Raw genomic sequence first — 27321 nt, forward strand, 5'->3', positions numbered from 1 at the left:
GCTGTGGCAATAACAGATGGTCTATTGTACCTAATCCTTTTAGTTACAGAACTGTATAAACAGTGCTATTAAAATCACACATCTAATCAAAAGTCCTCTTTTTACTGTAAAATAGTGTTAAACCCCAAATTAACAAAATTGCATGAGAGTTGGAATTTGGTTTTGCTGTAGTCACACTCCACAGACTGCATATTGCGCTCTCTTTCGCAATAATAGAAGCAACACAGCTACAGATGGTGCTGCTCTACCTTTGGGTGAGGAAATACTTTAAAATAGCTTCTTGGTTTGCTAATTTGAATGTCTATGTGTAACTGTTTAAGTGCATAACTGAAAGCAGAACAACTTACATACAGTGCAAGAAAACAGAAAATTTACTTTTTTCTGTGACTCTGCCTGTCCCTCCACACATTTCCTCTGCCTGTGCACCTGTTGTGCACGTGTGATGTCCATGTGCACCTTTGCATGCAAGTGATGTCTGTGTGTGGCAGCAACAGAAGGCACAGACTGCAGTTTGGTCAAGGCTGCAGTTTGGCACCTGGGAGGATGCCTGTCAGGTGGATTTCTGCGTATGAGGAGATGGGCAGTACTGGAAGAGGCAGCAGCTCTTCACTTTGTGCTGCAAGATCTCAGTGCTCTGTAGGGATGCCAAAGAGCTCATGCACCAGTATATACTAATACGGAAGGGCTAGAAAACAAAAATGTATCCTGTTTTATACACCTGTGCATCTTGAAGCTCAGTGCAGTTATGATCTGCCTGCCTGAAAAAAGGTTGTAGTGGAAGAGGTGCAGAAAAGGACCAATGGAGCAAGTTGAGGGCACACTTCTATGTTGTCTTTGACTGCTTACTGAATCAGTAACTTATGTAAAAAGATCTTTCTGGTAAAACCTACAAGTTAACAAGGCACTACTTGTAGAAGAGGTAGCTACAGTTAATTTCCTAACAATATCTCAGTGTGGCTTCCAGGCTTTTGAATTTACCAATTTATCCTCTTTTATCCACAAACTATTATCTTATACCTTTTTTTCCCTTCTGATGGGGCAGAATGTTTGGAGATTCCATAAATGTGAGCAGACCAGACCTGCTGCACTTATTTCTGCTTGGGAGATCTTGGATTGAAATATAACAATCTTACATCTCATTCCCTTTCAGAACATTAGTTTGAGAAAAACTCAAATAATTCAAAATTGGTGAAATGCATTTACGGTGATGGGTGTATCACATGATTTCTCATTGCATTTTGCAAAAGATACATGTGAAGAAATAATACTTCAGGACTATCCAGTATTTTCCTTGTCCAGTGTGAAAACATGCATTATGTGCCTGTAATTCACACCCAAACCCCTTGCATCAGAAATAGGTACAACTTGTTGGGGCTACACAAGAGAGATGGTGTAAGCTTTCCTTATATTACTGCATATTACTAAATGGCAAAGATTACATAGTCCCGAGGTTATAAATTTAAGTATGGTATTGTTGAGTTTACTCCATGAAAATAGCTGGTTGAAAAGCTTTATTTGCAGTAGTACTGTGAAAGCCAGTACTTCGTTTAGCTATACAGTCTTACATGGAACAGTGTAGTGCAGCACTTTTACTTTCTCATAATTAATCTACACAACATTGTGCATCCTTGCTAATTCATGGGAAATAAAATCTCTCCAGCATGGCTGTTGGCATAGCATAAAGAAACCTTACCTGCAGTTATGTGTATTATGATCTTTCAGAGTACCTGTACACGTCTTTCTTTTGTCTCACAATTGGGGCTAGGGTGGGAAATCCAGACTTCCTCAGCCACTATCAGAGTTCTGTCATGTGGCTTCAAATAACTCAGTGCAGTTAGAGCTGGCAAAAGACATGCAGTTGGCTTAGAAAGAGAAAATGATTGGTGCCTATTGCCTGTGGCAAGTAGTTGAAGTTAGGCATGGACCTTATTTTTATTGTTTAAAGGTTTGCCATCCATTGAACGTGGTGTTCTGGAAGAGCAGAAGTTATCATCAGACAACTTTAATTATGTTAACCAAGCATGCAGAGATTATTTTTTTAAAAAACACATGAATATGTAATGTCTCAAGTGTTACATTACTACTTCATTCTATAGAACTGTTCTAGGGCTGTGCAGAGTTGTTGGGTTTTTTTAGTAGGCTATTTATTCTTGCTTCCTTGGCAGCTTCCTGATACTTTTCATGTAGTAGTGCTGCTTCCTCTTTTTTATGAGCCAAAACATGGCAGTGTTCAACATTGAGCTTCAGAATCTTCTTGGCAGTAATTTTGGCACCGTTTTTGGGCTACTATAATTTTTATTATTTATTTTAAATATTTATAAAAGATGTAATAGGATTTGTCACCTATGTGTCTAAAAAGAAAATGCTTCTGTAAACAGGGCTGTCTCTGTGCATTGAGACACAAAACATAAGCAAGGTTTTGAGCTGGGCTGGGGACGTGCTGACACAGCTACCCATCCTTTCACAATGCCCTGCATATTGCTGTAGTAAGCTGAGACCAGCTACAGCCTGTACTTTCTGTGGTAACCGTGCCTTAGTGTTAGCAGAAATCAGGACAATCTACAAATGGTGAGCTAAAACCCAAACTAAATGAAAACAAAGCCAACTAAGTTTTTTGTAAAGTAAAACCAGAAGTTTTTTGTTTCAGCAGGGAAGGGTGTAAAGGACCATACTTCACTGTACCCCCCTGTCTTACACAGCTTCGTGGCTTTTAGGCTTTTAGACTTCTAACCGCTGAAACTTAGATGTAAACCCGTTTTTTTGTGTGTGTGTTACACAAAGTTTTATTCTCTGGGAATTCTGCCCTTCCCTATGAGACAGTGCCTGTCCAAATATGTCATGGGTTTTAAGCCCTTCATTTTAGGAAGTTACTTTTCCCTGAGAGAATCTGCCTTATGAAATTTAGCTGTATCTACTGATTCTGGTTTTAAGTTTTTGTCGTTCTTGGTTTTGTCCTTCCTACTCCGTATCGCATGCATAGTTTACAATTAAAGAGGGTTTTTTTTAAGCTTCTAGGTTGGTTACTCATGAGGTCCAAAAATCAGTCTGGATGCTTCGATAACTGGCTCTTCCCTGCAGATGTGGTAGTGTCATCCCTTACCTGGGCTCCGGTGTTGTCCACAGAATCTGTTTAATTTTTACCTGCCTTATTCCATTACTTTTACTGGCCTCCTAAGTAAAATTATTAGCGTTCATTGGGTGCAGACTCTGAAGAAGGTGATAATGTCCTCATGATTGAATGCCATTACAAGTCACTGTTTAACCTAAAATCAGAAAATTACCTACATAAATTACTCTTTGGTCTGGTTGGCGTCTTTTCAGCTGATGCATGTATTTTTAAGAGGCATGACAACCAAAATTAAACATAAAAGAAACATTTCTGGAATGTGAATTGAGACCCTGTACTCAGGAGGAACAGGGCTGAGTGAGGAGATGAGATCTTGACTCTTTAAGGAAGAAATGAAACAAAATCATCAGGATTTTATCTGTGCAGAGAGGTCTGAAATTTCTGAGAGATTTGAGAAATCTTAATTTGCAGAACTTGATGACATTTAATCACAAAGCTCATTATGTCTCCGTGTCTGTCTGTCATCTAAAATAAGTAAAGGCATCTGTCTATTGTGTAAATCTGTTCATGCAGGACTCCTGATGCTGTTGTATATGCTGGCTATTTTATCTCTACTAACACTCCCTTTGATTAAAGGACCCCAAAGTCTATTGCACTTCATCTTGACTAACACAGTGTTTCTTCCTGTTCCTCTTCTATTGTGTGTGGGTTTTTTTGAGTAGTTTCAATCTACTAAACAGTAATTACCCCAAACCAGTAATTTTTTAAAATGTTCTAATTTTTTTTTTTTTTAAACTTGAAAGGGTGGCTTCTTTAGGTAGTCCAGTGTTATAATTTCTTTTTCTTCTTGCCACTTAGGGTAAGTCACTTTCATTCTCTGTGCTTTGAACGGTGCAGCTGCTGTGCTTTGCCATGCCACAGGAGACGATGAGGCCTGTAGAAGACAGCTAGCCTCTCTGGGAATGTCCATAACAGACCTCTGGCATTGTGCGTACTGCGAAATAATAAATTGTCAGTGTCACAAAGAGCCTTTTAACTAAAGTGAGATCTGTCTGTCTTAGGCATGGGAGAAGTACATGGCAAAGGACTCTCCTTATCATGAATACCATCACTAGAAATAGGACAAAAGTTGCTCATGTTCTGAAGTATTATTTAACTCAGTCCCCAAAGCAACTTTGCCATGGCTGAAGAATTCATACTGCCCTTCTGACTCTCTACCCTTTACTTACAAGACCACCTTACCTACTTGCAGTCTTCCCATAAGCTTTAATGAATACAGCTGACTTACAATTTGAAATGGTTAATTTTTATTTTCCTGTGTGGCCCAGTTTAGTGCAGCTGAGAGCTTTGGCTCTTTCTGACTTCATTTTGAAATACACCTATTTCTATTTGAGCCTAGTGACATGCTTGCTAACTGTTAATAGCCTTTAATAGTATTACTTCCAGGAAGATCCTGACAACCTCAGGCACATGCATCTAACCCTGTGAGGGGTTGATAGGTGGGAATTTGGTTGCATGTTGGAGCTGGCAGCACCATCAGGACTTCTCCTGAGAAATCACGCCTCTCCTTTTTTCTAAGCAGTCACATTTCCACTGAGGTTTTGTCCTATTCACTGTGCTAAAAATATACTAAATGAGTAAGTGAGAAAAGATGGTTCCTTTTTGATAGTGATTTTACTGGAGGCTATGCCAATTGGAAAATAGGCTTACAAGTAATTCCCCCTAATTTTGATCCGAAGGTGTGTACGATACATGGTAAGCTGGGGGGTGGCTGCAAAAGACCCCTGTTCTCTTGCTGTGCTGTACAGCAGTGTTGTGTAATAGTTAAAAACAACGATCTTTTCTAGGAGGTAGGGGGGTCTGTGGCACAAAAGAATTAGATAGTTTTTCCAAGAAGGAGAGGTGAATTGATCCTTTTAGGGCACATGGGACCATGCACTGAGCATGACTGAAAGAAAAAATAATTATTTAGCTTAAACTACCTAAAAGAAAGCTGCTGCTTCTCATCCTTTAAGCATGTATTTAGTCATCCTGTATTAGTCAGTGTAATTACAGAGGCTACAGAACTAATTCCAGATAGTAACTGGTGTTGAAATGTACAATTTAGGCTTAAAAAATAATTGATTCCAGTTAGATTTTCCTGCACGTTGAGAGATCTCCAATCTGATTGTCAGTTACCGCAATCAGACACTGCTCCACGCTCAGGACTTTTTTGGTCTCCCCTGCTTGCTTTCTCATACCACGTTGGCAAGCTGCAACAAGTGAAACTCCACCCTTCCTACAGACTGAGGAGAATAAAACGCATAAACCGCGACTGCTGGCGAGTAAAATGAAGGTTTCTGTGAAGGTGCTGGTTTTCCAGACGGTCGCTGGTGTGCAGCTGAGAAAGGGGCGGGATCCTTTTCAAGTAGCTTAGTTGTGATTTGCTGAATTCAGAGACTTTTGCCTTAAAATCCCAACCCTCTTTTCTCCCCCCCCCCCCCCCCCCCCCCGCCCTTTTTTTTTTTTTTTTTTGATAAGTTGACTTGCGGCTGCTTCTCGGTGCGCACGTCAGCTGTAGTCTGGTCCCCAGTGCCTTGCGCTGACACCATGAGTTCGGAGGCTGATGAACCCAAGGAAGGTATGGTTTTTTAAGTATTTTCACAGGAGAGGAAACGTGCATGCTTACATTGCCAGTGCTGCTTTTGTGAGTGCGGAGGCGAGTTTCTGCTCACTTTAGCTTTTGGGTATTCAAAGGGGAGGGGAAAATGCCTTCGCAAAATCATCCAAAAGTCCTGCCAGTTTTGCTGGATATGAAATGACTGAAGTGTTGGCACTCAGGGATGTCTGTCTGCCTCGGCAATGATAATTTACTCACACGTCGAAGAAACGGTGTTTCAAAACACTGGTAGTAGAATATCGAAAGAGGAAGATTTTTTTTTTTTTTTTCAATTTGGAAGCGCTGTATTTTTCAGCAAAAGAGGAAGCTGCATGGGGGAGAAGTGAAAGGTCATTATTTTGGGAATGAGCTTGACGCCGCTTACTTCCCTGTCCGAATGAGTGTGCATGCGTGCGTGTGTGTGCATGCTTGTGCGTGTGTTAAAGCTGAGAGGAGTGTGCTACAGGGCTTCATTTACTGCTGTTAGACTGGAGCGTGTGAAGGAGCTGGAAGTGCTCCAACAAAAATACAATTATTCCCTAGTGTTGATTGGGAGGGGGTGCGAGCCAGAGTAGGACAGTAGGGAGCAAGCGGGGGAGGAGGAGGGCAATTTCCTGAAAGTGCCTATATACAAAAGAGCATTTATACAGAAGAGAGAACAGGGCGATGGTGCGCTTATACACTGGATTTCTTAGAAAAGAATTGATGTTTCATGGTTACGAATAGTCCTTAGGGAGACTGAAATTTACAGAGATCCAGTGTGGCTCAGAAGAATAATTTTTAAAAAACTGCAGATAAGCAAGCAGTAAGGCAATGTAAGTATTTTGTATTTGGTGAAAACAAGAAATTTTCAGAATATTTCAGATGGGTTTCCCATCACACTCTGTACAACTTCCTCTACTTGAAGAATAACATTACCAGGGCCTTGCTTACTTGCATAGAAGAGTATTTTGTTGATTTGTAGAAAAGTCAGCTTGGGCTGAGTCAAACTTAATGCTAATAGTGCTGATAGAACCTAGTTAGTAATGAAGCATAATAGCCTGTATTTTTATAAGAATTACAATGATGCCATCTGTTTTCTTCTTTCTTCTCATTGAGTGGAGAGATGAACTAAAACACAGCTTTTCTTCTTTTTTCCAAGAAGATTCTGTAGGACAGGTTTATTGAAAAGCAGAACTTAAAAGAAATACTTCTCTATAGAAACTGTTTGAAAAAGAGAGTATGTGAATAAGAATATGACAGCATGAGCATTTTCCCTCAGTTTTACAGCAGGAGAGATCAGCATGCATGCATGCCATAGCATGAAAGATCCCTTGGTTTCATACAGGAAGCTCCAAATTTACTGAGTTGGCTATATTTGAAGTGTAAATTTTCTTGTTTAAAGAAACCTCTTACCTTCTTAGGTGACTGAGATTCTTCAAATTCCATGAAAATATTTTTGCCTTTCCATGCATTTCTTTTCAAAAAAAAATTGAGATACCAAGGTCTTCATGCTGAAAAAAGCCTTTGGAGCAGGTGGCTGAGACAGGAAAGAAAGAGTAGCTTTTTGGTTAGTTATTTTTAGCAGGGAAAATATTTGGGTTTTGCTGTCCTGTGATTTTAATAGGTTAGAATGGAAAATAAAAACAGTAGCCATTGTGGGAAGATGAGATACAAATTTCACTGAGAAGGTTTTTCAGTTGGTCTGTGAATGTATTCCTGGTAATTTACTCCCATCTGTAAAGGAATAATTTAGAAGATGTGTGGGAAAAGGGGGGTTAGTGTGTACGTGAATAAAGACTGGGATTAACAGGTGAATATGTAGAAGTGCAGCTTTTACGCTACTTTGACTTGTCTGATTGAACATGGCATGAAAGATCACTGATCAATATACTTAAAAATACTTGTGGATTTATAGTGGTCCAGTGTCTGTGGCATAAAATAGGCATTCAAAGTCTTCCAACTAACTAGCTCTGTTTCATCAAGAAGCTGTGCGTTTTGTGTGAAGAAAATTGATGCTTCACAAATTCAAACTGAGTTTGAGGTTCAGCCTTTTTACATTGAGGATATATAATCTTTTAAGTGGTTTACCAAAGGGGTGGTGGTTGATTCTTCCTTCAGGTGCAAGACTGAATGTCATTCTGATTTAACTACAAATTATGAGGTCCAGACAGGGAATTGGTAGGTAAAGGTCTGTGACTGATTATGGAAGGGGTAGAGGGTACACTTGGACAATTCTAAAATAGTTATTTTACCAGAATCTTTACATTTCAGGGCCAAAGCTGGCAATGAGAGCATAGTGGTTAATCTGCCACATGCTAAAAAGTGAAAGGAGGAGAATGCTACACGAAAAATGTTATTTTAATGTTGCTTGTAAGCAAAGGCAGAATTTTTCTATTTTACTTAAAGCAGAGATGCTCAGGTAGCCAGGGAGGCATAACTGGCCAGGAGCTAGTGAAGGGATATATAAGGAACTCTTGAAATTCAGTTGCAGATTCCAGGCATGATGCTCAGACCATGTGTTAGAAGAACAGCCTGAACGAAAGGCAGGGTTGAGGGCACAGTAATAGCACTGAATGTCATGTATGTTCTGACAATGATCTGATGCTAAAGGGAGCAGTCTTCACTTCCAGTTACTTTATACAAGTGAATTGCAGTATTTGGAGAACATTGGGATGTCTATAAAAGTAGATTTAACAGGTTGATATGTTGTTTTTTTTAAAAAAATCTGCGTAACAAGATCAAAGACTATAGGTTTTACTACTGTAAAAATTAACTACACCCATTGTGACAGTGAAACGCGAAATCAAAGTCAATTTTGAATGGTAAATTCCTGAAGATTTTCTTTTTTATAGTTAAACAAATAAAGGGAGAGTCTTTCACCTCAAGTCAAATCTTAATTTTTTACCAAGAACTGGGAGTAAAAAGACATTGATAGAAGACGATCATTACTTCGCTTTATTTTGTACTAATTCCTGGGTATGGGGTGTGCAACAGTGTATCTGGGCTGTTCAGCTTCTGCCTTTGATCTCTGCATGGTCTGTATTAGAATGGTAACATGACACAGGGTTTTTTTTTTTTTCTTCCCTCATGCTGCCTAGTAACATTAGAACAATCTTGGTATTCAGCTGTATATCACAATGCCGTGATAAATATGTGTGTGTGCATGTGCGTGTGTGTGTGGTGGTGTATGTATGGCATCAATCTGTATTGCATTTACAGATTCCAACAACTGTCGTGGTATAAATAACCCTAGCACATTTTCTTGTAGCTACTTTTGCCCTGGATGGAACAAAGAGCGTGGCAAAATCAAGAAACCGACTATAGCATTTAACTGCGTGGTGTACTTCCAATCTGGGGTTACATGGTGGCATGTCATGTAGCAAGGAAGGTACCAAATGGTTTCAGGCTGTTACTTGACTTAATTCCTTTATGAGATCTGAAGGAAATGTTCTTAATGGTGTCGTATTAAAAATATGTATCATTAATATACCCTTTTTAATACATGACAATACCGGTTAAAATTATTGTAGTGTTAATGAATTCCGTACATTTCTTCAACAGAAGGAAACAGTAATTTATGTAAAGCTTCAGAAAACTCCAGCTTTATTTATTCTACAGGGTTTATGTTGTGAATGTATTACATAGCCTGTGAAAAGATGGTTATTGTGTTACAAACTCGGAAGCAATGAGAGCCTGCATTTATCATACTTAAAGTACTACATTTCATGGGAGAGAGAGATTCTGCATTCCTACAAGCGCTCAGAGCTTTTTTAGACACAATTATCATTTTGTAATCCAAATGAGATTACCGAGGAATGAGCTCACCTGTTTTGTTCCTTTTAGAGCTCAGAACAGAGATACAGGGGTTATAAAATCACAGAGCACTCACTGTTTTGAGAAGTCAATACTCCCTCCTGTGAGTAGTCATGTATTTGCTTTGACATTTTGCAGTCACCTCTCATTGTGAGAAAGTTTTCCACAGTAGAATCATGTTCATTTAGGTAACAAATTGCTCTTGTGCTCCTACAGGCCACTGACAAAATGTCTATGGGAGTCTGTAATGCATGATTCTCCATCCCATTATCTCCAAAACTCAAATTTGTTAGAACCATTTATGCTTTCATGACAGTGAAAGGGGAGATCCAGACTGTGCAAGTAGAGCATTATCCATACAATTAGTACTTATCCCCACTTATTAGACCCACCTTCTGCTCTCACCTTGAAGACAACAAAATGTGGGCTTATTTTTTTCACCTAGTCTTCGCCTAACCTCCCTTGTCAAAACAACAATCTCCGTAAAACATTAAGGCCAGTGAAACAGGGGCCTTTTGTTGAAAGTAGTCTGAAAAGTTCAGTTCAGAATCATCTGGCCCCAATGGATGTGTCAGAAATCTAGATTAGTCAGTTTGAGGATGTTTTTTTTATTCTACAGATAAGTTGCCTACTGATGATGAAGAGAATTAAAAGATCACTGGGGTCATACATATCATGTACGCAGCTCTATAAATCAAAGCAATGCTTAACAATTTGACATTTCATGTCATCCCTTCTATAGATTATTAGAATTCAAGATTTGCCAAAGGCAAAATATATCACTTCAGTAGAGGAAAGAAGGAATAAGGGAAGTAAGCTTATGAGAAATTGGAAAGAAGGAATTATTACTAACTGGACACTGTCATACTATATCACATATGCATGGGGAAAACATTGTCAGAGGTTCAAATAGTGATGATGCAAGGAAAAACAAGAAGCTATCACCTTATTGAAGATGAAGCAGTGGGAAATTAGGAGGAAATAAAACCATGGTGCACAGGCGAGTCAGAACTGCTAGATTTTTTTAATGTAGTTTGGAGGATGGTATGTTTAATGAAGCAAGATACAGGAAACAGGTAAAGGGCTTTGACGACAGGAATGCACAACTGTCATGGTTTGTAGTACACCTGCTGCAGCTCCCTCTAGATGTGGGCACTTGAACCTCTCTGTAAGAGCACTGATTTAAGGCTGTTAAAACATGAGTCTGGAAGCAGCTCTGCATTTCTCCCCTTAGAAATGGAAAGAATGGTTGGGTTTATTCCTAGCCAAATAAGGGTAACCTTTACCCTTATCTGTGAATGAATTAGGTGACCACTCTCATTTCTTCTTCTACAGGCTCAGAATTGAATGGGTTGAACTGGTGTTTTCGGTTGTATACCACGTTTGGAAGTCCACATGGAGTAGTTGTCTTCTGCAGAACACTTCTTACTCACGTATTTAGCTAGCTCTTCCTTGTGTGAGGAAGCTAGGTGGTAATTTGAGCAGAGGCCACAGGATAAGCACTAGCTGTAGCTGGTAGGTTACTTGAGAGGGTCACTCAAACTCTTTAACAGGTTAATCATTTAGCTGTGATTGTTGGGTTGAATGTTAGATTGCTTTGAGAAAATTCCATTAATATAATTATACTTATGCAATCAAATATTGTAATCCATAGCAAACTGCCAGACTCGTGTTTTAATTTCAAATAAGATACAGTCCCTTGAGCTATGTGGTTGACAGAGAGAATCATAGATTAACTGAGGCTGCAGGGAATTTCTGGAGGTCATCGGGCACAACCTTCCACTCCAGACAGAGCCAGCCTTGAATTCAAGGTTAGATGAGATTGCTTAGGCTTTTCCCAGTCGATAGTGTCTTCAGGAGTGGTGGTCCTAAAACTTCTTTAGCAACATATTCCAGTATTTGGCCGCCCTTGCTATGAAGGTGGTCATTTCGAAGGAGAATTTCCATTGCTGCTGCTTGTGTCTGTCACCCCTTGCTCTTTTTGCTGTGTATCCTCAAAAAGAGCCTGGTTTTGTCTTCTCTGTAACCATTCAGTAACAATAGATGTATCAGTTAGGTCCACTATTAGTCTTCAGGTTGAGCAAACCTAGCACTCTCAGCCTGTCCTCTGTATCGTGTACTCCCTAACTATCTAGTTGGCTATCTGCTGGACTTGCTTCAGTTTGTCAGCTCCTTTTTTGGGGAGATGCCGGGGAGCCCAAAACTGGACACAGTACTCCACATACAGGAAGATAGTACTTTGTTTTCAAATTCTACCAGTCTTTTCTGTCTTACAGAATTGATTGTTGTACTGAAGACTTACTTTCCATGTCTGCCTTCCATTTATCCATTGATGACAGCATTTGCTGTATTATAGTAATTCTTAGAGCCTCGGTTATTTTCTTTGAGGAATTTACAAACTATCCACTGTCATAAATGAGACAGAGGTAAGAGGTCAAGGAGCAAAAATCAGTGAATCTCTGGAGAATCAAAAGAAGTATTTAAGTTAGGGAAGGGCCTTGCAGCTACATTCGGAAAGCCTGTATTCTTTTATCAGTATTATTTCCAAGTATAGCAACAGACTAAATGAATGGCTTCCGAGAATAATGAGTATTTTGTAATACACGTGCCAGGGATAACATAAGGAAAATGTAACACTCAGATACTAATTGTAATTTGTAATTTTTATTCAAAAGCACGCATCATTCCTTTAATCAGTAATGATTTATCGTTTGGTCAAATCTTCTGTTAAATTTGACAGTTTCATATGGGTTCTTAAATACTACTTTTTGAGAAGAAAATTGCTGCCCCTCCCCCCTCTCTCCTCAGACATTTGGAGTCTCTATAAACACATTTGAGTTACAGAAAAAGCAAATGAAATCTATATTACAGGTGTTATTTCAACCTTCTAGACTGGTGTGGGTTTTTTTGGTACAATTAGATTACAAAGTGTGGTAAGAGGAGAGCATTTCATAAAGAGGTGTGAAAGAGCTACTAATTTTTATGCTAGTTTGTGAAACAACTTCTCTTTTTCTTTTTCCGTACATCACACTCAATAGAAGAAGTAGTAGGCTAAAAATAGTTTCGACTATTTCATAATGGCTTTAAAGCCAAAATGACTTTTTTTAATGTCTAAGGATTAATTTTTCATGTTTGTTTATTGGGTAGATACTTCATAGATCCAGTAGTAGTACTGCTGGTAGTAACAGTTGCTGTATGTGACTTTGTAAGAAATTTGAGTGCTTAAACTGACAATTTCTGCATTAATAAATAGCACCAATCTGAATGGTAGTCTTACACAAATTGACATTTACCTTTTTTTGTACTGCAAGAGATTTGGAAGTTACAGATTTTCATGGTTTTTCTGTCTGCATCAGTAGATTTGCCATTACTTGTGGTTTTTAATGGTAGCTGTACACTTCTTTCGTGGACACATCTCCATTGTGACTACTGAACAGGATACGCTGTGGGATTAGTGATGCAAATGCAACTGCCAGCAACTTCGTTCTTTTAACCGTAACATTTGCAAAAGCACAAGCCTTGAATCTGCTGTCAGTTGGGCACAGTCTTGTTTTAAGTGAGGAGGAGAGAAACTGTGAAGCCTGTCCTTTGAGAGTTTCATTCTACATTCATCCTTTTGGGATGTTTTCTTACAAATTTTTGTTTTATTCATAAGTTTCCTTGCCTGGGTTGGGGTGTGGTTTGATTCAATTTCATCAGTTGATTCCCTGTCACAGTTCTGTTTTGTGGTTCATAGCTAGTGCTTGACTGGCTAGCAAGAAGTAGAGAGCCCACGCCCCTGCATGGCATGGCAGATTCAGTCTGAGGAACTTGGGATCCAAAATCTTCACCACAGATCTGTTTCACCATAAGCAATGTGGAAGATTGAATACATACTGTATAAACTAATTTATTTCCCCCTACCTTTTACTGAATTCAGTATCAATATTTGTAACTATAGAGATTAGTGATGAAAGATCAAAGAGTCAGTTTTGCGTAGCAGTAGGGGAAACCTACATTCCAGTTTGACATACAATATACAAATGTTGGAGTGTCTGCAGAAAGTCCTGTTCCTGCTGGCAGTTTACAGTAATGAGAATAAATTGCAGTAAAGTGAGAATTATCATCTCATTTATTTGAGAGTGTTTATCCTTGAAAGGTTTGTCATTTCAAATCCAGGGAAATATTCTGAGATGTATTTTACATTTCTGTGATGGTCAGTACTTGCTGGTTTCTCTAAGGCATTGGTAGCTGACTTGTGATTTCAGTGGACTTCTACAAATGTGATACGCTCAAGTCTTGATCCCAAAATGTTTACCTTTCACTTCATGCAGCAGTTAATAAAGCACTGAATCAGTACATGCGCAGGCAAGCTTCCACTTAATTAACTTAATTGAAGTGTATAGGAAACTTTGACTTTGAAAAATGCAAAAATTCCATTGTTTTAAAACGTGAAGTTTTCATAAGATCTGCTTTTGCTTTTACTATGTCTGCTTTACCAAACTGTTCTACAAAGACAGTTTTATTTATAGAAAGAAGGAAATTTTGGTTTAATATTAGTAAAAGCAAGTAAATGACACTGGTATTTCAGCTGCTAATTCCAAGGGCTATTTTTTCCTACTTGCAAAAGAGAAAACGAATGAATGTTTCCGTTCACTTAAAAAAACATTTATATTAAATATATTCAGTGAGAAATAGTGACTTAAACTTTACTTCAGAAACTAACAAAGAACTTGAAACAATGAATCATGAATTTGAGCAGCTGTGAACAGAAAATAGTGGATACTTCAGGAAGCGCTAAGAATAAAGTTCAGCTCTAGTGTCTACATCTGTGATAAGATATCTGCACCAAGCTCACAGACTTGTCCTCAATGCCGGAGATTAGAGATTTAGAAGTCTGTGATGCAAGATGTTGCTTTCCTGGATGTATGTTTAAACCAACCTTTCTTTGTGGCAAGCAGTTGGTATTATAATCAATTGAAAGAGTTGTGGTGGATTTAGATGTTGATCAGTTTGTTGTGGCTTGTTAGGTAATGCCATGCAGAGTGGGAGGAGAGGGTAGCAGTATCACAATGAGGCAAAGAGAAACTGTTGACATTTTTATTTCAGTGGAAAACTGTAATCTAACTAGTTTGAAATTTGGATTGGTGGTGTTGATTTTCACCATTTGAGGCCTTTCCTTCTCAGGGTTCAAATTTGCATTCCCTCTTTCTTACTTGTTGGATAATAATCCTGAAAATCTCGAGCACGACAGCCTGTCATGGTCGTGGATATCCCTTCATAGCTGATCAGTGCTGTGCATGGCCTACTTAAAAATACCATTTGATGCCAGTGCAAAATAAAGAATCTGGGCATTTAAATTCTACAGTAGTCCATAGCTGTAAAAAACAGTGCGCTCAATGTCCTATGCCCTGGCCGAGGAGTGAACTACAAAATAGATGCAGGTTTTACAGAATCATAGAACAGCTGAGGCTGAAAGGAACTCTGGAGACTGTCTAGTTTTAATCAGTAAATATATTTGCAACATGTGAAAATAAATAGGATTGCTAGTGCTTTGCCAGGTATCAACATTCTGTATCCAAATACTCTGCTTCCTGACATAAAAGAAAATGACAGTTTCACACACATGATGTTTAACCAGAAGATCTAATTTTACCAAAAAGGTTGCTAACAGTATTAAAGACCTAATTTTTCTTATGTGCTTTGTATTTTATGGGGCTTTAATGACATTAATGAAAGCCAAACCAAGCTTTTAAGATATGTGGGGAGCTGGATGTCTGTTTTGGCAGTCTTGGTTTATGCTTGAGAGTTTAGGTGTTTTTAAATCAAATATTTTAAAGGTGGGTTTGTTTTGGTTTTTTCCCCAAAAAAGTGTTATGTATAGAAATACTTTGCATACTTTTGCAGCTGTTTTGAGCATTGGTTTTGAATTGGAGATGCCAGGAATAAAGCAAACCAAGTGGAAACAAACAGGAATCCCACAGCTGGACTGTGCATTTGTTTCTTGGGGAGCCTGTTCTGAACTGGCAGCAAGGGAGTAAGGGAATGAAGGACAAAAAGTACTCTTAACCATTGATTTCATGGCTGGAAGTTTGCATGGAAGTCCTGGTAGTTGTTGTATGGATGCAGAGGGAACAGGCTGTGGCTACTAAATATTGGGAGAAAAAAATAAAACTGAGGGACTGGTTTATTTTATGCCTGGTGGAAAAGAAAAGTAAGGGAAATGCATGTTAGCAGTGGCAATGGAAAAGACCACCGTGGCCCCTAAATCCTCTGTTATCACAGGTACCATGAACGATTGGTGTGGAAGAGTAGACAAAGCATATATTCTATGAACAGCCATGCATTTCATGCCAGAAAACTTATCCTTCATGCTATAAAACAGGGAAACAGGTAGTGAAAAATTAAAAACTGCGAAAGAGATGAAGGGTGTCACTGGTGTCCCAGGCCTAAAGAACAGCCAGTATCTGATAAGTAAAATTCATAGATGGCATATTTTCTTGTGCTTTATAATCTACAGTTCAGTGTTTGTATTGAAAAAAGAATATGCTAACCAGACACTGGAGAACTGAGCGCCCTAGGAATCACTACTGTTTTTTTCTGTATCTGGCAATCTTCAGTGCGTCAGAAGGAAGGAGAAGACAGACATCAAATGGGGGGGCAGGCGGGTGTCATTTAGTTTGTCAGAGCAACCAGGGGACAATACAAGAGTGTAACATATATAAACAAAGTGCAAGCTAGCAATCCAGGCTTCTTTCGACATTACACTGAGAGAGACATACAGAGGGACTGGCGTCCTGTCTGCAAGAAACAGGCAGGGTGGTGTACAGGTCGACATGAAGAGCACTCAAGAACCAGAACTAGAAATACAGGAAGAACATCATTAGCTACTTTCTAAGCCATGGTAAGATCACTAACAAACCTTTCTGTCATTCGAACTCTCTGAAGCCTCTGCTGTGGCTCTCTTTACATGCCATTCACTATATATGCCCTTTGCATTTTGACAGCCAGGTTGCTACCTTGTCCGTGCAGTTGAGTTCCGTGTTCCTCTCATGCCACATTGCCATCTTGTCCCTACCTTCCAGTTCACGTGTGTCTCAAACTTCCTTTTAACTTCCCCCTACCCCTGCCCCCATGTGAAATTTAAGTCTCTCCAATGGAGTCAAACTTCCCCAGGGCTACTGGTTGCAGTGCTTTTCCTTCTGTGTTAGAGCCAGGAGCTCTTCTGTTGCACTCTAGGTCCTGTGCATTCAGCTAAGGTTTCTCTGTGAGAAGACATTCCTTTTGCCAGGGTGGTTGTAAGAACAAGTAGATACCTCTTTTTCAACTTTAACTTTTGGTAAAACAGTCAGTTGTAATGGCCAAATTATTTTACTGGAAGCGCTGCTTGCGTTAGGGAGCTTGGCATTGTTTTCTTGCTACAGTTTGGTACGCGTTTCTAAGGCTGGACAAAAAAAAAGTACAGTACCTGCGTTGCATTTGCTTAGTCAGAAGGAATGACCTAAGATACATTTCCCACAAAAAGATTTGTGCAGTATTACTGTTGAGTATGCATGGAGATCTGGTAGATACAGAGGAACTGGATGTGGCTCTGAAATGGCCAACAGCTAAAATACACAGGCTGCATGTTTAATATGACAGCACCTGTTGTAACGTTCCAGCAAGGGTAACAAATGATGGCAAAGGAGTGAAACACCAAATTAAGTTCATGACCCTACTCTGTGTGACTGTCTTTTTCTTTGTTTAATATCCAACATACTTTAACATACGCTTCTCTAAGAACAGTCATCAGAAGTCAGTCTTACTTATTTTTTTTCTTATTAAAGCTGCACTGTTAATTAAAATACATGCAGAGGCTTTAGGAAAAAAGGCTTTTAAGAAGGCTTTTTGAATTTCTAAATCAGCCACAGTGTATGTATCATGTGATGCACAGGGTGGCTGTGGGAAGCACAGGCATGTAAAACCAGAATAACTTGTTGGCACAGACTGCTCTCGTGGGACTGCAAAACTCTGCACATACATTCTTGTTGGAAATAGCATCTTTCCTTGTCATGCTCCCAGCTTTAACCTCCAGGTACTTGTTTTGACAATTCTTCACACCTCTTGATCAAAAAAGTATTTTGTTTTCTGTGTTTGGTTGTTTTTTTTGTTTGTTTTTTGTTTTTTGTTTTTTTTTTCCCATGGATTTGCAGCTAGAAAGTGGGTTATCTTTTGCTGTTGGTCAAATTTTGGACATTTTACTACAGTAAGGCTAGAATTAAATAGCAAAATCAGGAAGCATGTAACAATATCATATGCATTTTGCAAACCTATTGACAATGAGTTCTTCAGTGCTTTATTGAGTAAAAAATGGTGTTCTCAGTGGTGTTCACTACCTTTTATTTACTTTCCGCTGTTCCTGCTGCTGAGTGTATGCTTGCTTTCATTATTAGACATACTGTATATTTCAAAAAATGCTTGGTTAGTCAGATTTTTTTTCCAAAATTGGTTGATTAACTGTTGTTTCAGAGTGACTTGCAGCCTCAGAGCTGACTTCCAAATCCAGTAAGCCTGCTCATGCAATATTTGCCATGCATTAGGCTTGGCTTCAGATTGGGTATTTTTTCTTTTGAAGGTCTTCCAGTGTGAATATTAAAATTAGTACACATTGCTTGACTAATTAACATTCTCGCAGTATGCTCAGTTGTTAAAGATTATGGTGAGTGAGAATTTAGTACAATTTACTATACCTATTAAGAGAACCATAGGCAAAGATTATTTACCTTTATGAACGAGTGCTTTGTATGCATTGAAAATTTTAGTTTAAACAGTTTTCTAATTAATATTGATATTCATATATAAATCTCCCTTTTTAAAAGCAAGGTGCCAAATAAAATATTTGCTCTTCAAACAAAGACTTTGTGTACCTGAATCAAAGAAATAGAGACATATGTGGAAGAAATAAGTACTGTATGGCCCTTGGTTTTCATTGGTGGTTTGGTTTTTTTTTTTCTCCTTTGCACTTAGCCGTTTGCCCTCTGGGTTTTCCACTCTCTGACGGCGCTTACCCAAGCCGTCTGCCCTGTTGCAGTCCTTTTCTCAATAAACTCTGTGGCTGCCCTGGTCTCTTCTCACCCCTTCCATCAGCCATCTTAGAAGTTGCAGTCCCAGTGTCTGAAGTCGAAGATTGAAAGCTGTCGGAGCACTGTCTGGTCTTGCATGTCTGGTACAAGCTTCGGTTTTCATCAGCTTTTGAAAAGCCAGCAAGTGAACAGACGCTTGCGAATGCAGAGACTGGCCAATATGCTGAAGGGGACGTCTGGGGACTGCTGCGTTTTTGAAATGAATTCTACATTGCAAGAACTTTATCTGTGCTTTTAAAAAGCTTAAATTTAACACACTTTTCACCCAGGAAACTTTGAAACACTTAGATAAGAATCAAAACACTGGCTCTTCTGCTTAAAAAGAAAAAAACACAAATCAAAACCCACCAAAAAATGTTCTTTGAAACCGTGACTCACTCACTCGGTTATTAAGAACAAGCTATAAATCATGGTGGCAGCTCGAAAAATCAGCTTACCTTATTCATATCTGAAGAATTCAGTCTGTATCCTAACACTCGGGTTTTAGTCTTGTCGTCATGTAATAAGTACCTTGTGAAATTGTTACAGGGCTGGTAACAGGTTTATGACTCTTATTTCTTACTGTTCTGTACTTGAGGACTTGTTCATTCACTGAAGCTAGCTCTTGGAGTTTATCACCATTGGAGCATTACCTTACTGAAGTCATGTGTTTATACATGAAGTCATTATTTATATGCCTCAGTGTATTTATTTTTTTAATGTTTCTGGCCTTTTTTAATGTTTCTGGCTAGCCCTGTAAAGACCCAGAAAGCAGAAGGCACAAGAAAAAGTAAAAAGTCAGTAATTTTTTTTATCCCTTGATATCTAGGCAATCTCATGATTTTGGAGGTGCATGACTCATGGTCAAATACACTTGGAAAGCGTAGCATAGTCAATCCCCCTTGATTTCAAGTTACCTGCCTCCAGGGAAATGATGCTGTGTCACTCTGGGAGTCTGACTGAACATGCAATTCGTACGGCATGTGCGGGCTTTTAGCTGTAGCTGTCACCCGCAGTCTGTAGAGAGGTGAACACACTCATCCATGCAGGAAGCCTTGGCAGAAAATCAGTTGCCACATTGCTCAAAGCTATGTGATACAGTCTTAAATGCTGCCTGAAGCGCTCAGTCGGTGCTGTCTCTTTCCTCCTAATCCCATGTAAGCGTTCTTTGTGTCTTGCCCAAAACCCCCTGTCACTTTTGGACCTTGCACTCACCAGGTAATAGTGCAGTGCATGGTATGCCAGTCACTGCAATAAGAACTGGGCCTCACACAGCAGCGTTCTTGCTAATGGCTTCACAGTCACATTTTCTCTTCCTCAGGGACTGTTGTGTCAACATACCGAGTATGTACGCTAGAAATGCAACTCATGTCAGAAAGCTCAACTCTTGACTTGCCCATGGAATTTAACATGGTTCACTGGAAGTTTTTACTGGGTGCTTTTTTTCTGGTCCTTCCCTGCTACAAGAAGCATAAAAATACTCAGTGACTCAAGTGTACATGAGATTGAATGCACTCAACTGGAAGTGATGTTGAATTTACTATTGACTATTATCTTGTGGAAAAAAACATTCTGCCTTGATTTAAGGCAGTGAAATAATCTGATTCAACTTTTTTTTTTTTTTTTTCTCCTTTTAGTTTAAATAGAGTTGAGAAATACAGTGTTTGGTAATAGGCATTTGCCACAGTAGAGGGAGGTGTACTAGCTTCCCTGTCAGGGAAAAGTCAGCATCACAGCCATAAGTAGTAACCTTGTACTTTTATAGCAGTCTCCTGAGAGCTCATTAACCCAGAATTCTAAATTTTCACTGAAAGTTTATACTTCCACCACAGTTTTAAGGAAAACATGTGTAAAGTACAATATTTTGGGCAATACGCATCGAGACTGCTACATGTCTGATATTTATTGATTTTAACACACAGCATACTAATGTTGAACGTACATCCTGTTCGTTGTGAAAATTGAGAAGTTTAATAATTAATAAGCTCCCAATTTTCACAGGAGGCAGCCTCTAGCAACTTGTTTGCTCCCCTAAATCATGAATTAGAAGACTTTACGGATGTCCCTGTTATCCCTAAGAACCTGTGCATTTCTAAGTAATGGAGGCAGGATTTCCTCTGAGAGCATTTCCCCTTGGACTGCTCTGCTCAGCAGAGGGGCAGCTCTAACGAACATAGTCATGCTTATTTGTATAGATTGTACAGAAAATGACATCCCGTTGATTTCAAAGGGGTATTTTTTGATGATACACTTTTGAAGAGTGAAGTGTAATACTGCACAGGAAGGAAATAGGAGCTATAAAGAGCAGTCACGTGGAAAAACTGTGATATGCTGAAAATTAGTGGGACGACCTGCCCAAATTCTGGAGCTACTGCAGGCCAACAGAGAAATGGCACTGTTTAGAGTGCAAGGATGGGACCTGTTGATACCATAGGTGTGATCAGAGATTTGTATATCCTGGCCAGCTACTGTGATCAGTCTTAAAAGGTGACTACATACAATCAATCAGCCCTAAGAAAATGAGGCAGCTTTAAGTAGTTGCCTAAATGTGCGTTTACAGGCTTATTTTTAGGTGCTCGTGTCTGTAGTCAGAGGTTTGAAAGGGGCTGCTCGGCTGTCCTCACATTGGGAATGGGGGGCTGGTGACGTGTGCAGCTGGCAGCCATCCCTCACCAGCCTCCTGTGACCTGTGAATCGGGCATCTCCCATCCGCGGGGGTGTCTGCATCTGCAGGTACCAGGTTAATGTTTTAACCTCTTCTTGACACGTCACTGCCCTTTCGAGCCACAGGACCTTTCTTCTCCCTCCCTTTCTGCTAATGGTTCCAGTTGTCAGTTAGCCATAACGGCTATCGGTGTTGCACTGCTTGCTCAGCAGTGCAATTTCCTTTCAGCTCTCTTTTCAAGGAAGTGAAACCACTGCGATGTAGTTTTGCATTCTGAGGTGTCAAAGCAACATGAAGCACCACAGGCAGGAGAAGGGTAGCTGAGAAGAGCTGCTGTTATGGTGAGGGGGGGAAACCTCTGTGAGAGCTTCTGATAGCGTTTCGAAGTGCATGATAAAGTGTGTGCTGGATTTAGCAGAATAAATAAGCCTCAGGCCACTCTTCACTTCGGCTATTTTGCCTCTCTGCTGTCAGCATTAACAATTATAATTCCATGTGATGAACAAGTAAGTGATAATTTTACTGGTTTTTAAGGAAGTATATCTGTTCAGTCTGAATGAGCTCTATAATCTTTTATTTAATCACTTAAGTGTGAAATGCATGATGGGTCCTTTTGCCATCAGTAATGGGGAAAAATTTTGATTTTAAATACAGTTTGCAACTTCCTTTTTGGATTGGCTGAAATACTGAAGTATGAAATGTATGTATTTAGCAATTAAATTGGAACCCATGTAATAACACAGGGAAGAGGAAGCTGACTTCTGGTGTATTGCAAAGTAGATAGAAAATAGGCTGCGCTGGGTAGTCCCAAAACTCGAACAGTTTTTAGAGACATGACATTAAGAGTTTAACACCTCTTGTAAGTGAGCAATTCCTGGTTTGCTTAGCAGTGGTAATTACATGTTGCTCTCCACTTTGTCAAATCTTAAGTTATGTAATGTAAGGGGGAGTTTTGTTGAAAAACTGTAAATTTTTTAGAAAACTGTTGAGTTTTCAGTTTCTTGCAATTGATACTTTGAAGGTTGATATGTGTAAATTCTGAGAACCATACCTAAGTGTTTGTGTGACTTGCTGGAGGCAGGTTGTATGAATTTCTTTTCAATTACAGTGGAGCGTTCTGTGTGATATAGTTAGCATTTCGTAACAATACCTACAGCATCCCAGGAAAGAACATCTTAAGATATGTATGTATTACATTGTGGGAGTTTTTCTCTGCAAATTTATAGAAGATACTTTGAAACAGAAACTACTATTAGTACAAACATCTGTACATTTTTGTAGAGCATCAGAAAGAAGATACTATGAGCAATTAGTCAATTGGAAGGCTTTAAGAAATAACAATTATGAAAGAACAATCAATATTTCTCTTTTGGAGGAAAAAAGCTATCATTCATCTGTAGACCTTTGTAAAGTATTGGCTGTTGAGTTCTAATATTTGACCACCATTTGAAATACTTCGATTAGTTTTATTTGAACAGTAATGGTTGCAGTTTTAGATTTAAAAGCACAAAAAATGACTCTAACATTTTCAGTTCAGACTGCTTAGCATTTTTAATGTCTTCCCGTATCTGCGGTTGAGAAACATGTCTGTCTTGTGATCTTGAGTGCCTTGCCCAAGATAGTTAACAATGAGTTCTTTCATTTTTGAGTGTCCTCGTGTAGTGAAGATTTTTTTTTTAAATGCACTCAAACACTTCACGCTTCAAAACAAAATACAGGAATGCAGCAAAAGTCTTAAGAAACAAACCTGCTTGAAAGGAGCTTGTTCCCAAGTTTCTCAAAGGTACTGTTGAAGACACTGCTGTGTGTCTCATGTCCTGAAGTACAAGTTCCTTCTACTTGCTGGAACCCCAGAAGCACCCTGCAACTGAACACATCCAGCTGCCCAAATACAAACAGTTCAGAGGAAACCTTTCCTAAATTCAGGGACTTACTGTTTGTCATCTGCAGGGTTTGTATTTTCATTAAAAGAAAAATAAAAAGAAATGTTTCCAGGCCCCGTGTTTGCAAAGCAAACCTTCCATATGTGAAATAAATGTAAATAGATGAAGTTTTCCTTCAGCCTGAGACTCCGAGAAAGCTGCAGCATAAAGGCAGCCATCTCCTAGACCGTTCAACCTGGAAATAGGAATTTTTGGCTATTTCTGTGTTAAGTATAGGATATAGAAGTGCTAATCTATACTTGCTTTCCTTCTGAAAACTAGCTTCTTCAGATTGCATCCAGAGAATCTCAGTATTGTTTGCTGACAAAGGATTTTTGTGGTTGCATTGTATTTTTTTCTAATGTATCTATGTATAAAATATGTATATAAAAATGTAACAGATGTGTGGGATCTGAATTCACTGATCATGTAAAATGCTAAGCAGGAAAAAGTTTTACACTAGTCAGTTCACTGAATTACTATCTGTAATCAAGCAGCTGTGGCAATTGTTATGACATTGGGATAGTCATGGTCTCAGATTTCGTTATGAATATGAGAATCAGATAAGACTTACGACTCATCTGATCAAAGAGGGCAGGTTTATTGCCTCAATTTGAAATCGCATCAATCCATATATAGAGAGATCTTTTAAACCATTTTTGAGGAAGTTCTATCTCATTTTGTGTTTTCTCAAAAGTAAAACAATCTAAAAGAATGTAAACCTAAAGACAACAGAGTTCTAGGGATTGAAAATATGATGTTTTCTGCAACTACATACATAAGTTTGCATTATTTTTGTGGCAGTTAGTAGGACAAATACGAATGGATAGACATGGAAATAGTCCTTAACTTACTGTCTCAGTAAGTCTGTTATGAGGTATTGACTGCATACTTTTTTTTTTTTTTTCCCCCCCAGTGGCCACAGATGTCTTCAACTCCAAAAGTCTGGCCATTCAGGCCCAGAAGAAGATCCTTGGAAAAATGGTGTCCAAATCAATAGCAACTACTTTGATTGATGATACAAGCAGTGATGTTTTAGATGAGCTCTACAGAGTGACAAAAGAATATACACAAAATAAAAAGGAAGCAGAGAAAATCATCAAAAACCTCATTAAAATAGTCCTCAAATTGGCAATTCTCTACAGAAACAACCAATTTAATCAGGATGAAATAGCATTGATGGAGAAATTCAAGAAGAAAGTTCATCAACTGGCTAAGACCGTGGTCAGTTTCCATCAGGTGGATTATACCTTTGACAGGAATTTTTTGTCCAAACTGTTAAACGATTGTAGAGAGCTACTTCATGAAATCATTCAGCGTCACCTAACTGCAAAGTCGCATGGACGCGTCAACAATGTGTTTGATCACTTCTCTGATTGTGAATTTTTGGCTGCCTTGTACAATCCCTTCGGACCTTACAAACTCCATTTGCAGAAACTTTGTGATGGTGTCAACAAAATGCTAGATGAGGGGAACATATAAGTACTTGTAATAAAGTTGACTGCCTGTGCATTATTTGTAGACGGAACACTGTTGATTTATGAAGGAATAAGGGAGCATGCAAAAAGGTTTTTTTACATTATGACAAGTATTTCCAAAATACCTTTATTAAATTGATTCCTTATTATGAGCTATCTGTTGCTATTCACAGTCTATCTGGAAGAAAGACTGCACATGACTTTTTTTACTGTGCTTTGCCTGCAGAAACAGCTGGATAAAGACAATAGAACAGAACAGCCCAAGTAGTCTTGCAAGATAGATACACAAAACCAAACAATATGCTGTCAGACAATCCACATTTTTCATAGATTTACAGCATTATTTCTAAACTATCAGAGACCAGTAATATTGGTAGCAGACTATCATGGTGATGGTACACTCTATAATTTCTTTGACTTCTTTGTAAAATATATATATTGGATTCATTTATAGTCTTTTATGCTCTGCACAGATCACAGCTTACTATTGTTGCCCTTATAAAGCATTCAGTTTTAAATAATATCAGTGATGCTGTCATGTAGAGTCTTAACAGGCTTGTTCGTCAGTGGTGGAAACTTCCTGTCTGCAAGGCTACCAAGTATAGATCCTTATAGATCCGCACAGATGCTTGCTTCCTTTGATTATATGGGGATTATTTGAGGAATAAGCTACAGTAAAATAGCCTAACCGGGGAAGAATATTCCCTAGAAACCACCTGCGGTACGTTATCTTAACTCTGCCTATGCTAAGGTAAAACACAGTGACTTATCTGTGCAATTCCTTAAGATATTTAGAATCCTGCTAATAGGTCACAATTCTTTTTGAAAAGGTGTGAGTCAGTATATTTTATACACTAGGGTGATGTGTATGATGATGTGAATTCAGAAAGCTTGATCATCTGAACATAAAATCCAAGCCAACTTGCTTTGTGTACAATGAAACTAGAAACAGAAATTAGTTTTATCGTTGTGTTATATACTATTTAACTAATGGAAAAATGGAATCTTGAATAAATTTCTTTTTTCTTCTTTTCTCCCCTCCTAACTTTCATCCCTCTTTTTCTCCCTTACCTTCTCCCTGCCTTGCCTTTGGGGATAAAAAAATGTGACTTTCAAGACACTGTAATGTACTTAAAGCATGAAGTTTAATACATTTCAAACAGCCGAAGACTTTTTGTTAGCAAGCATATAAAGAATTTGCTGTTTATTTAATTGCCAGTGTTTTTGCTGTTTGCTGTGTCCTTTTGTTTTAACGAGTAAACCAAAGAATATTTGCACTCTGAACTTTTCATGCCTTTTTTTTCCCCCTTGTTGCATTTTAAATTATAAAGAGCAAACTTGGCCTGTTCTAGTAATGAAAGCATCACAGCCCCTTTACATATGGCTTCAGCATTACTTGTGGTTTTTTTAAGAGAGAAAATTTACTTTTATTCGTATTTGTTTGGTCACTAGGCTCTGAATATTCCCAGAAAGGTGCCAGAAATATGCCAGAGAAACGTGTGTTCCAAATGTGAACTCATTTTATACAAGCCGCTAGTGTCCAGCAGAGAAAGCAGACTAAGGTACTACTAGGCTGGATCAACTAGGGACTGATGGTAAGGATAGTACACCAGAAGTTGCCAAAAAATAGATTAGGTTGACATCTGAAGGAATATCATTTGAGATCCCTTCCCACATTTTACTTAAACAGTAAATACATTGTACTTTTATCCATCAGAAGTCACATACAGGAATGCAACATCATGAGGGAAATCCCACAAATTGTGACGAGTATAGTTTCTGATGCATTTGCCTCACCTATTTCTTTTGTTTTCCCAAGTAGAAAGAGAAAGCTGTTTGTTTTTTTTCCCAATTCTTGTCTCTGAGATGAAAATAAAAAGAAACTTGACTTCTAGAAATTGAAACAATTTTCTTTACAAATCTTATTCCTAAATCATATTTTGATTCTCTGAAATAGCATAGTTTATAATGAATTGTAACAGTTACTGAAAGGAGGACAGGACAGTACCTTGTTTAGAACCAGGCATAATATATGGATGTGCTGTGCAAACCACAAAAGATTTTCATCAGCCATGACCTAGAATGTTTTGACTCCTCAAATTTGAGTTTTCTCTGGGATAAAAATTGCTTAAATGCTCTTTGCACATTGTTAATGAACACCTACTTGCATGTATATAAGCCATATTGTAGCCAAACTATGTATATTTTCAGTAACACAGTAACTTCTTACTCAGTTGCATTATCTGGCCATTTACTTTTTAGAAAAAAAAGAAAATTGGTTATGGAGATTTGATTATAAGCATAAAAACTTGACAACTTGGAGAAGTTATATTTAGCTCACAATACAGTTGCATTCTTCCAAGATGCTGTAACAATAATTCTTGTCTGACATTCATTTTCAATTACAAAGAAGTGACTTCTGTAATGATGAAAAAAACCAATTGTACTGGTTTTCCAAAGACCTACCTTTATAAATAACACGACATAGCACTCAAGCTGTATACCTTTGCAGTTAATTTATTTTTCCTGCAGCACACATAAATAGTGGCTTTAATTACCAAAATTTGGAAATAAATTGATAGCATTTTTCCTTGTAATACATTTCTTATTTTAAAGCATCGACTCTCTAGCAGAAAATTGACATAGTCGAGAGTTTAAAAAAGGTTAGAGTAGTAC

The 27321-nt window shown here is 38.5% G+C and overlaps 1 protein-coding gene across 2 annotated transcripts; it reads left to right on the forward strand.

Annotated features, from left to right (window-relative positions):
* The first annotated feature begins 5641 nt into the window (after positions 1-5641).
* TNFAIP8 (TNF alpha induced protein 8) lies at positions 5642-24779 on the forward strand. Of its 2 annotated transcripts, none has more exons than XM_086479477.1 (2): positions 5642-5687; positions 24084-24779. In XM_086479477.1, exons 1-2 carry the CDS (start codon positions 5657-5659, stop codon positions 24647-24649), a joined length of 597 nt encoding a protein of 198 aa, XP_086335603.1. In that variant the 5' UTR covers positions 5642-5656; the 3' UTR covers positions 24650-24779. The 2 variants fall into 2 exon arrangements, with proteins under 2 accessions (XP_086335603.1, XP_009944311.2); XM_009946009.2 differs by lacking the exon at positions 5642-5687 and adding an exon at positions 21730-21751.
* Positions 24780-27321: the final 2542 nt, after the last annotated feature.

Source organism: Leptosomus discolor, chromosome Z (genome assembly GCF_034619465.1).
Source record: "Leptosomus discolor isolate bLepDis1 chromosome Z, bLepDis1.hap2, whole genome shotgun sequence".
NCBI classification, from domain to species: domain Eukaryota; kingdom Metazoa; phylum Chordata; class Aves; order Leptosomiformes; family Leptosomidae; genus Leptosomus; species Leptosomus discolor.